This window comes from Alosa sapidissima, chromosome 16 (assembly GCF_018492685.1).
Source record: "Alosa sapidissima isolate fAloSap1 chromosome 16, fAloSap1.pri, whole genome shotgun sequence".
Taxonomy (NCBI): domain Eukaryota; kingdom Metazoa; phylum Chordata; class Actinopteri; order Clupeiformes; family Clupeidae; genus Alosa; species Alosa sapidissima.
Genome location: NC_055972.1, coordinates 2,069,896 through 2,081,759, shown reverse-complemented (window position 1 = coordinate 2,081,759; position 11,864 = coordinate 2,069,896). Strand labels below are relative to the sequence as shown.

At 45.8% G+C, this 11,864-nt stretch overlaps 1 protein-coding gene across 2 annotated transcripts in view; it reads left to right on the top strand.

Annotated features, from left to right (window-relative positions):
- Nucleotides 1-584: 584 nt before the first annotated feature.
- Nucleotides 585-11,864, top strand: part of ppp2r5d (protein phosphatase 2, regulatory subunit B', delta) — a 39,057-nt gene continuing 27,777 nt past the window's right edge. Inside the window, exons 1-2 of one of the 2 annotated variants that reach the window (XM_042066482.1) lie at nucleotides 585-654; nucleotides 1,922-2,005. In XM_042066482.1, the coding sequence (XP_041922416.1) occupies nucleotides 628-654; nucleotides 1,922-2,005 (111 nt within the window). In that variant the 5' untranslated portion in view covers nucleotides 585-627. Of the gene's footprint in view, nucleotides 655-1,921; nucleotides 2,007-11,864 lie in introns of both variants that reach the window. The other variant, XM_042066481.1, reaches the window with a different exon arrangement.

Sequence of the window (11,864 nt, the reverse complement as noted above, 5' to 3'; positions counted from 1 at the left end):
GAAAAGAACCCATTAAGATTTTCTGCTTGGTAGTTAGTAAAAAAAGTGTGTGTAGCCTATAGGCTATTAGACTGGCCGTGGAAACAAATCAGGCACAGTAGAATGTATGTATCGTGAGTTCATTACTGTCGCCTACACCGGCCGAGGCTACCTGCAGAGGCCAAGACGGCCAGTGGAAATTCAAGCCATTGATGAGCATCAATTTGACAGGTTAGGAAGGCTCAGATGAATGGACGAATGCAAGAAGATGCTAGAATTAAACTACAACTGTATGTATTCAGCCAAACGTCTTATGCGCGACTTCTTTGTTATTTTGGCATTTTGGCTCTTTTAGACTACTATCCCGCTCTGATAGCCGCCAATACACCCCAATCTCGCTAGATTTAAGGAAAAGGGCGATACCCCTCATACCCGCTCATACCATTTACTGTCCAATGAATTGAGTTACTCGGTCTGTCACTGGGGTGTCTGACGTCCCACAAACCAATGGTGTTATTCTTGACGTTAGTCTGACCAATGAGATTTTTCTCGGCCTAGAAGGGCGCAGGGACATCGAGGTAAAACAGTACGAGTGCTCGAGTCCCGAGGAAGTCAGTCACGGAGTCACCGTGAGACAACAGCCGCAAAATGCCGAATAAAACTAAAAAAGAAAAGGTAATGCAACACCGTGGGCAAAAAACTGCAGATGAACTGTTTTAAATTCAGACTGCGCAGCAATGCAGGCCAGTTTATACAGAAGACGTTTCTTATTTCTAGAGAACTGTCCGTGTATGCAGTATTTTGTATGGCCTAGTAGCTGGCAAGCTAACTGGTGGCATAACTAGCTAACGGATAGCCTACGTTATGGTATCATACAGCCCCTTTCTTTTTTCAAATTGTCAACCCAGATGTGCCAATTGGAGAACTGCGCTTGTGAACGTTATTTAACAAGTTATTTAATTGCATTTCTATTCATGGATTATTGCAGCATTTCAGTTGATGGGTGACGAGCTCGTATCAAAATTACTTTTAATAATTCATTTAGCCGCCTAGCTAGCTTTCCATCCAGCTAGCCGTTTTGTGGTCTTGTGTTGTCTTCTTAACGTTTGCCAGTATTTGTCAAATCAGCCTTAGCGAGCAAATCTCAAGTTTATAATATATTGTTCCAAGCAATGCTGTCGGTTATGTTAAATGTCTGGCCATAGCCTTTGTGGTTGATTGCCTCTTCTGTCAAGACAGAATTGTTGCCGGGGAAGTATCAGCAAACGTTTGCTTTGGTGTCTTGAGTGAATAAACTGATCTATTTTTGCGGTTAAAGCTAGTTACAATTACGTTGCCAGTATGGATAGTTTGCCAAATATCGATATCTTACAGACATGGGTGAACTTGTGTCTTGTGTCACTTCATCTGCGAATCCGATCAGAGATGCTGCGAATCGTCTGGTCTTGTGCGTTAGCTAGCAACATCTTCATCTCCTCAATGTTATGTTAATCATTCTTAGGGATGTGCCCCAAAGATACCCGCACTGTAATGTAATGTCGTGCACGGCTTTGACAGATTACAGGAGTTTCCTTGCATGGTCTCAATGGCATAGAATCGAGGGAATAACGTAGTGAATCATTTGATAATTTAATCAGAACTAGCTCGTTAAGTTAGGTCAGATCACAATTGCTTCTCTGGGTTGTATGCATAATCTCACCAGCGCTCTAATTAGCAGGACAGCGTCGGTCTGCGCAGTGTAAAATGGGTCCGAATCTCAGCTAGCCGGACTGATTAAGAACAAACACCTGATTTTAACCCGGGAGTGGATGAGCTCTCTAAAACTGGCCTCAGCCTCTCATCCTACTGTTACCTTCCACATGGAGCGCACAGTCCGTGAAAGCTTGTGCAGACATCATGTCATGTAGCAATCACATTAATTATTTTATTGTGCTGTTTGCAGGAACCAACCAAATCCGCGAAAGGCAGCACGAAAAACAGTAATGTCAGCGGTGGGAAGGACGCCGGAAATGAAAATGCAGAGGAGGTAATCACCTTCCAAGAATTGAGTTGGTTCTTGATTGTAAACTCAATACAGTGAAACACAGACACACACACACATACACCTATATTACGGTCATTAACATCCAGATGTTTTAAGAGATATGTCTTATAGACCTTTCTGTCTGGCTTTGGAATATGTGTGACTGGCCTTCCTGAGGTATGTTCTCTCTGGGAAAGGCTGTTTCCTGGGCAGTCTGACCCTGGTGGCGGTTTTTCCATCAGGAAGGGAGAGGCACCCTCCTCAGCATGCAGCTGAGATCATCCTGGCCTGGCCTGGCCTGGCCTGGCCTGGCCTGGGGGGGGGGGGGGGGGTGTAAATGGAGAGAGGAGAGGCAGTAACTCCTGACTCTGTTTACTGCCAATAAAACACACACACACACAGAGGGGCATGCAAGCTAATGTGGGCTATTTATCAGTGTAGGTCTCATTTCGCTGGCCATGTCGTCAGGCTAAGGACATTGTTGGACGGAGAGAAACCTGATGTGGGAGGAGACTTGGTCCGATCTCTGTCCAGTCTGTCAGCTCAGTGTGCCAGCCTTTGTGTGTGTGTGTGTGTGTGTGTGTGTGTGTGCCTTTCACTGGTGGAAGGATGGAGGGAGGCGCTCATGGGCTTCTGTGAATTACATTTCAAGTGGCTGTCCAAGTTGGATGAGTTGCCATGTTTTCCAGCAGAAGGCTTGATGTGGGCCAGTCAGGCTGAAAATACAGTAGATCATCGTCACGGTTGCGGTTTTGAAAATACAGTAGATCATCGTCACGGTTACGTTTTTGAATATTTCTAATAACTGTTGGCACCCACTGGCATGCGTTGATGGAACGCAACTGTGTGTAGGAGCCGTTACAGCATCTTTGCTGTTGTTTGCGTCAGTTGAACAAGATCAGCATTAAATGCACATTTCATGTCAAGGGGCTTGAGTCTGTGTCCACTTTAGTGTGGGTCACAAGATGAAGCCCTAGTTTGCTGTTTGATGCCTTTGTTGTTGATGTTGGAGCAAGATGCATGAAATGCAGTGTTTCATTTGAGAAATGGGATTCTTGTTTGTGCATAATATACATTGAATTGTGGTCAGATGTTCACTTGTGAGAGAGATTTACACATATCTGCCTCTGTCTGCTTTTCCCAACAAGTACAGTATGAGATGTTTTTTTTTTACAAAAGCCAAGGGCCATTTGAAGTAAATGTTGTTGATAAAGGCTCTGTTGATAAGTAAATGTTTTTGATAATAAAGGCTCTGTTGATGTTGTTGATCATAAAGGCTCTGTGTATGTTGTTGTTGTTGATCATAAAGGCTCTGTTGATGATAAGGCTGTATAAGAACATTTTGCTCATACATCACGGCTAGGCTTGGGTATCGAATATCGAGTATTGGTTGGAATCGGGACTATGTTTGCGATTTTCCCGGAATCGTTCAAAAGTTTAAATTTCGATTCCTAGTTTCGATTCCCAGTCCGCCGACCGGAAGAAGAAACTGCTGAACACCAATGAAGAAGCGCATAGTTCATAGAATTAAAATTCATGGAGCGAGTGCAAGAGAGCAAGTGATGTCTCCATCCAGTTTCTTGTATTTAAAATGCAATTGTATAAGTCACTAGGCTATTAGGCTACGGGAGGAAGTGTAGTGGTTGAAGAGTGAAGATGTTTTTCACGGGTGTGGTTAAAGGTGTGAAAACGGTAATAATACAGTATGTACAAAATAATATGCCTGAATTTTTCGTGGTGTAGCTGAGGCCTGAGAGATAGACAGGTAGCCTACGTGTAATGAGGAAGCCTACGGTAGAATGAGCGGGAGAAAGAGTTGGTAAGCCAGTTAACAATAGGTTGGCCATATGTTCGAATTTTGACCGGACATATGGATTTTAAAATAAAAAAAGCCCTGTTCGGCGCAGCCTCAAGCCGGACGCTCATTTGTTCTCCTTTTTGGAGTTGCGCTTGGCATCTAAAATCTTTGTTCGGACGCAGCATCGTTTCACAAACTATGGACGCGAAGACTGCTGGTCAAATTATGTGCAGTGCTTCGCAATCAGGAGGAAATACTGTATATGTTAAGTTGATCTGTTTGCATCTTTCCAGCGTGTGTTGCTGGCCTAGCCTAGAGAAGAAAATATCTGTCTAAGTTATAATAGCCAACCTGTAATATCTGCCAGCAGCTTGCTTGCCATCGTTAATTTAAAACAAGTCAATGGTTTTACAATGTTTCAGTCAAGCTTTGGTTGGTTTAGATACAACTGGTATGCAAAATGTAAAGTAGTGGATTAACTTTAATTTGCTGTGCTGCATATTGGACAATAGATGCATATAGTAAATTATATAAAGTAGGCTTATTAAAATATGTAAATAGCTTAGTCTAAGGGCTGAGCTACACCAGGCGCTTAACTGAAGCGTTCCGTTCCCGTTGCGTCTACTGCAACAATTAGCTTCCATTATAATCAATGGAAGTAGCTACACCAGACGTGACAGTGGGGCGTACGTTCAAAAAAAATAGACCATTCATCTAAAATGGATTTTACGCGTCGCGAACGGAACGCTAAGTTACGTGCCTGGTGTAGCTCATACCTAACTTTGAAATAAATATTGAAGGGAATCCAGTCCAGTGCACATGTCTTAGCCCTAGCCCTAGGCTACTACAGACACAGGTGAAGTCAGCCTCAGCAGTAAGCAAAACCAAATATGTACAGCCAGCTTCAAAAGCAAGCAGCCCAGACCCTAAAATTGAGCATTTATGGCTGAAGGTAATTCACACACAATTATTTTTCTTTCGCCAAAATATATTTGGTAACTTCTGTAGACATCCAAAATGGGGTGGGGGTTAAAATTAGTAGGAAAAAAAAACTATTGCATAAACAGTCATATATATATATCTTTTTGCCGTGGTATAGTCTTAATTTTCATTTAGATGTCTTGAAAAGCTCATTTAAAATATCCTAAACTTTTTTTGACCCTGCCTCTTAAAAAAATCGGAATCGAGAATCGTTAGGAATCGAAATAAGAAATCAGAATTGGAAACGGAATCGTTCAAATTCAAACGATACCCAACCCTAATCACGGCAGATTGACGCAGTGTCTGGTGGGTCACCAGGATGTGGCATCATTCTGAGATATCGACTGTGGACACTCACTTGACCACTGATTCCTCAGAATACACTAATACAACGCTCAGAATACACTAATACAACGCTTGCACCTGTTTGGATGGGATTCAGGTCAGAGAGAACATTAGGAGAGCACAGAACTCATTTGTGGAGTAGTGGGAATATTTCAACCGGTCGGCCTGCGTTTGACTCCCAAACCTGCTGTTGCGAGTCTGTGTCTCTTTGGATAAAACCATCTGCTAAATACCAGTCGACTTAGCAATTACCGAATTTTCAGTCAGTTAATCTGTCAGTTATTTTCTCGATTAATTGTTTACTTGGTAATATGTCAGAAAACGGTGAAAAGATATTGGTCATTGTTCTCCAAAGATGCCTTGTTTTGCCCACATGTAAACATATTTACTTTACCGTTATTGAGGAGCAAGTAAAGGAGAATATATTAAAGTATGAGCAGCTGCAATCAGCACATTTTGAGGTATAACTAATTACCAAAATATTTTCCGATTAATTTAATACTTGACTACTAATGAGTTAATTGACAAATTGTTGCAGAGCAGTGATGTCTCCTAGTGAACTGCATCAGGACTCGGGAGTGTGTGTTAGCATCCCTCCAGTGAACTGCATCAGGAGTGTGTGTTAGCATCCCTCCAGTGAGCTGCATCAGGAGTGTGTGTTAGCATCCCTCAGTTAGTGGCATCAGGAGTGTGTGTTAGCATCCTTCCAGTGAGCTGCATCAGGAGTGTGTGTTAGCATCCCTCCAGTTAGCGGCATCAGGAGTGTGTGTTAGCATCCTTCCAGTGAGCTGCATCAGGAGTGTGTGTTAGCATTCCTCAGTGAGCTGCACCAGGAGTGTGTGTTAGCATCCCTGCAGTGAGCGGCATCAGGACTCAGGAGTGTGTGTTAGCATTCCTCAGTGAGCTGCATCAGGAGTGTGTGTTAGCATCCCTCCAGTGAGCTGCATCAGGAGTGTGTGTTAGCATCCCTCAGTGAGCTGCATCAGGACTCAGGAGTGTGTGTTAGCATCCCTCCAGTTAGCGGCATCAGGAGTGTGTGTTAGCATCCCTCCAGTTAGCGGCATCAGGAGTGTGTGTTAGCATTCCTCCAGTTAGCGGCATCAGGAGTGTGTGTTAGCAATAGCATCCCTGCAGTGAACGGCATCAGGAGTGTGTGTTCGCATCCCTCCAGTTAGTGGCATCAGGAGTGTGTTAAAAAAAAATGCATTATGGGATTATGAATTTTGTTTTGAAGTTTTGTTGTGAAAACGGAGGGTTAGCCTACTTAACGTAACTGTGGTTCTCTGAGTATCAATGTCATAAGATGGTTCATCACATTACACATCATGACAATACATAGGCCTACAGTACGTGTACACATGTGCAGGACAATTCTAGTGGGATTCAACTTCATGTAGCCTAGCCTAGGCTAGCCACCTGCAGACGTCTAGGCTGACTGCATAACTCTGAGATTCTGCTATTTTTTCAAAACGGAATTGTGCATATGTCATGGTTGAAAACGTCGAAGTCGAATCACCCAAATGTTTCACAGATATTTTTTTATTTTTTTTGCGGTGATGACTGTGACGAGCTCAGACCCGCGGTAGGGGTCACGTGACCGCGGTAATGCGGTTACCGTCCCAGCCCTAGACACACGTCCGTCCTGCACACACAGACGTGAACATCTGATGGCTGTTAAGGCAATGATACATGGGGCAACTTTTTGTTTCCTTGCAATCATGTGATCGGTTCTGTGCGCTCTCATTGGATATAAAGGATCATGACTAGTAGCTTACTGTTGACTTGAAGCTCTTCAGGTAAAATGCTGGTGTCTAATCTGAGTGGGGAAGTGCCCAAACAACACCGGTCAGTCATGTTGCCCTAGGGCTGCTGAAGTTGCCCTGCATCATCACCTTTACGTGCTTGTGGGTTCGAGTGCCCGTGCCCATCCCCATCCCCAGCCCCAGCCCCATCCCCAGCCCCTGGGTTAGAGTGCCCAGCCCCAGCCCCTGGGTTAGAGTGCCCATCCCCATCCCCATCCCCATCCCCAGCCCCAGCCCCATCCCCAGCCCCTGGGTTCGAATCCCCATCCCCATCCCCATCCCCATCCCCTGGGTTAGAGTGCCCAGCCCCAGCCCCATCCCCAGCCCCATCCCCAGCCCCTGGGTTAGAGTGCCCAGCCCCAGCCCCATCCCCAGCCCCAGCCCCATCCCCAGCCCCTGGGTTAGAGTGCCCAGCCCCAGCCCCTGGGTTAGAGTGCCCAGCCCCAGCCCCATCCCCAGCCCCTGGGTTCGAGTGCCCATCCCCATCCCCATCCCCATCCCCAGCCCCAGCCCCATCCCCAGCCCCTGGGTTCGAGTGCCCATCCCCATCCCCATCCCCATCCCCTGGGTTAGAGTGCCCAGCCCCAGCCCCATCCCCAGCCCCATCCCCAGCCCCATCCCCAGCCCCTGGGTTAGAGTGCCCAGCCCCAGCCCCATCCCCAGCCCCAGCCCCAGCCCCATCCCCAGCCCCTGGGTTAGAGTGCCCATCCCCAGCCCCATCCCCAGCCCCTGGGTTCGAGTGCCCATCCCCAGCCCCATCCCCAGCCCCTGGGTTAGAGTGCCCATCCCCAGCCCCATCCCCAGCCCCTGGGTTAGAGTGCCCATCCCCAGCCCCTGGGTTCGAGTGCCCAGTTGACCTGCAGGCACAGCCTCCCATCAGTCTCTCCTGGTAAGAGTGTTGTGCCTCTGTGTGTTAAATGTGCTCTAAGCCTCCGATAAGACCTGCTCTAAGGGTAGCCCTGTGTAGAGTGTGTGTGTGTGTGTGTGTGTGTGTGTGACCTGCTCTGAGGTCTTATAAAGAGGAGATGTGCGGAGCACACAGATTAAGGATTTCTCTTCAGAAAATCTCTCTTCCTCTCAGAGTGTGTATCCTCAGGCTCCCTGGCTCTCTATTGGCTATTTCTGTGGCCTGCTTTTCATTGGACAAGAGGACAGAAAAGGGGCGGGGCTCTACCACTAGTTGCTCCTCACGCACAGAGATGGAAAATGGGCTTATCATTTCTGGGTGGGAGGGGGTGGGGCTTATCATTTCTGGGGATTTTCGGGGAGGGTGAGAGAGATAAACCCCACCCCCTCCCACACAAACATTCACCTACCTGTACACACACACACACACACACACACACACTCAACCTATACACACAGACACACACACACACACACACACTGACACTGTCTTGTCAGACACCTGAGGTGCGCAGATGATGTCCAGCAGACGCGGTCCGCAGTATTGGTGACTGAACTGCGCTCACCCAACTCTGATGTCATGTGCGCTTGGGGATATTGATTATCTATTCTCAGTCCAGCCCAGTCATGCAATCTCCAGACCAACAGCCAAGAGGTGGGGCCTGCCTTTACATGCCCATGTACATTGTACACATACACGAACACACACACACACACACTTGCTACTGATATGCCCACTCCAATACACACACACACACACACACACACACACACACACACTTGCTGCTAATATGTTTTCAGTTTTTGATGACCTTTGTCGGGTGCCGTAGTCCTACGTGTCTCTCTTACACCTATCTGTAAGCCTCAGCATCACAGGTGAAATTCATGTTGATTGTTTTTATTTATGGATTAACAGACATAAGACACACTGTGGGCTGGACCCTCTTCTCATGTGGACATCTTTGCATCTTTGCTGCAGTCCAATAGTCTGTTTTCTATTGGCTTAGCAAGGGTCCTAACTGACTGACATGACCAGGAAGAATATTAGCCCATATTAGCTAGCGCATACGCCTGCCTTTGAAACCCACAGATGCTAAAGCCTGTCGTTGAAACCCAATGTTGGTGCATGAGCCTGTCGCTGAAACCCAGGGATGCTAGAGCCTGTCGCTAGCATGTCTCTTAAACGCTCCGCATAAAGGCGGCAACTTGAGTACTCCGACACTCTGTCACTTGCTAACATACACCAGCACCAAGTTGTTCACTAACAAGCATTCAATAACCGAGAGAGAGAAACAGGCATTCAATAAGGAAGAGAGAGAGAGACAGGCATTCAATAAGCGAGAGAGAGACAGGCATTCAATAAGCGAGAGAGAGACAGGCATTCAATAAGGGAGAGAGAGACAGGCATTCAATAAGCGAGAGAGAGAGACAGGCATTCAATAAGCGAGAGAGAGAGACAGGCATTCAATAAGCGAGAGAGAGAGACAGGCATTCAATCAGCGAGAGAGAGACAGGCATTCAATCAGCGAGAGAGAGAAAGGCATTCAATAAACGAGAGACAGGTTTTTATATAAAACGAGAGAGACAGGTTTTTATATAAGCGAGAGAGACAGGCATTCAATAAGCGAGAGAGACAGGCATTCAATAAGGAAGAGATAGACAGGCATTCAATAAGGAAGAGAGAGAGACAGGTTTTTATATAAAACGAGAGAGACAGGCATTCAATAAACGAGAGAGACAGGTTTTTATATAAAACGAGAGAGACAGGCATTCAATAAGCGAGAGAGAGACAGGCATTCAATAAGGGAGAGAGAGACAGGCATTCAATAAGGGAGAGAGAGACAGGCATTCAATAAGGGAGAGAGAGACAGGCATTCAAGGGCATAAGGGAGAGAGAGACAGGCATTCAATAAGGAAAAGAGAGACAGGCATTCAATAAGGGAGAGAGAGACAGGCATTCAAGGGCATAAGGGAGAGAGAGACAGGCATTCAATAAGGAAAAGAGAGACAGGCATTCAATAAGGGAGAGAGAGACAGGCATTCAATAAGGGAGAGAGAGACAGGCATTCAATAAGGGAGAGAGAGACAGGCATTCAATAAGCGAGAGAGACAGGTTTTTATATAAAACGAGAGAGACAGGTTTTTATATAAGCGAGAGAGAGACAGGTATTCAATAAGCGAGAGAGAGACAGGTTTTTATATAAAACGAGAGAGACAGGTTTTTATATAAGCGAGAGAGAGACAGGCATTCAATAAGCGAGAGAGAGACAGGTTTTTATATAAACGAGAGACAGGCATTCAGTAAGGAAGAGAGAGACAGGCATTCAATAAGTGAGAGAGAGACAGGCATTCAATAAGCGAGAGAGAGACAGGTTTTTATATAAACGAGAGAGACAGGTTTTTATGTAAGCGAGAGAGAGACAGGCATTCAATAAGCGAGAGAGAGACAGGCATTCAATAAGCGAGAGAGAGACAGGCATTCAATAAGCGAGAGAGAGACAGGCATTCAATAAGCGAGAGAGAGACAGGTTTTTATATAAACGAGAGAGACAGGTTTTTATGTAAGCGAGAGAGAGACAGGCATTCAATAAGCGAGAGAGAGACAGGCATTCAATAAGCGAGAGAGACAGGTTTTTATATAAGCGAGAGAGAGACAGGCATTCAATAAGCGAGAGAGAGACAGGTTTTTATATAAACGAGAGACAGGCATTCAGTAAGGAAGAGAGAGACAGGCATTCAATAAGTGAGAGAGAGACAGGCATTCAATAAGCGAGAGAGAGACAGGTTTTTATATAAACGAGAGAGACAGGCATTCAATAAGCGAGAGAGAGACAGGCATTCAATAAGGAAGAGATAGACAGGCATTCAATAAGCGAGAGAGAGACAGGTTTTTATATAAACGAGAGAGACAGGTTTTTATGTAAGCGAGAGAGAGACAGGCATTCAATAAGCGAGAGAGAGACAGGCATTCAATGAATTTTTATTGAGCTGCGCAACAAAAATAGAACTGAATTGTAATGGACACGGTGACAGCAGCGGTGGCAGAGTTTGGTGCTGGGTTGTTGCTGGGTTGAAGCGTGGAGTGTGCTGCACTCACAGTGGCACCTACTGTATGTGCGGAGGCCTTGAAGGGGTCAGGAGAGAGGGATGCCCGACTACACGGCTACTGTGCTCACATGACTAGCGTGTGCTGAACATGTCTGTTAGCGTGTGCTGAACATGTCTGTTAGCGTGTGCTGAACATGACTAGCGTGTGCTGAACATGTCTGTTAGCGTGTGCTGAACATGTCTGTTAGCGTGTGCTGAACATGACTAGCGTGTGCTGAACATGACTAGCGTGTGCTGAACATATCTAGCGTGTGCTGAACATGACTAGCGTGTGCTGAACATAACATGACTAGCGTGTGCTGAACATGTCTGTCTATGACATTATGGGCTCACATTTACATACATGTATTCAGAAAAAGCCTCAGAGGAGAAATGAGTTCAACATGTGTCATCGTGCATGTGTGAATGAGGAGAGTTTGGCTTGTCATAATCAGGGAGTAATCACATTGGCTGAGAAGGTCAAGCAGACTTTTCGACTCACATGCAAGTTTTGATTATTTCCACTGTTGCCATGGCAGTATTCGTGTAGTGAAACTGCTGCTCGTGCACGAGCGAGTCAGCTCAAACAGGACGATACTGAGGTGGACAGACGGTACGATAGTGGACAGCTCGACAGTAAGAGACTTCAGTCTAACTGAAACTCATCCCATGACTCTAATCTTAGAATCAGGTTAGAGAAGTTTACATGTGGCGCGCACACACACACACACTGCTAGGTCATAGCGGGACCATCAAATCATATAAGATTGCTCCTGCACCGTCTCAGATTTTGTTCAAACCTTGTCTGTATCCTGAATGGATGCCAAAATCAAGGCCTGTAAAATATTTCTGTTCGAATCTTATTTCTTCATATTTCTTCAGAACTTGGTTTTACAGGCTGAATAACACATTATCTGGAAAAGCCAGATTTTGCATTAATATC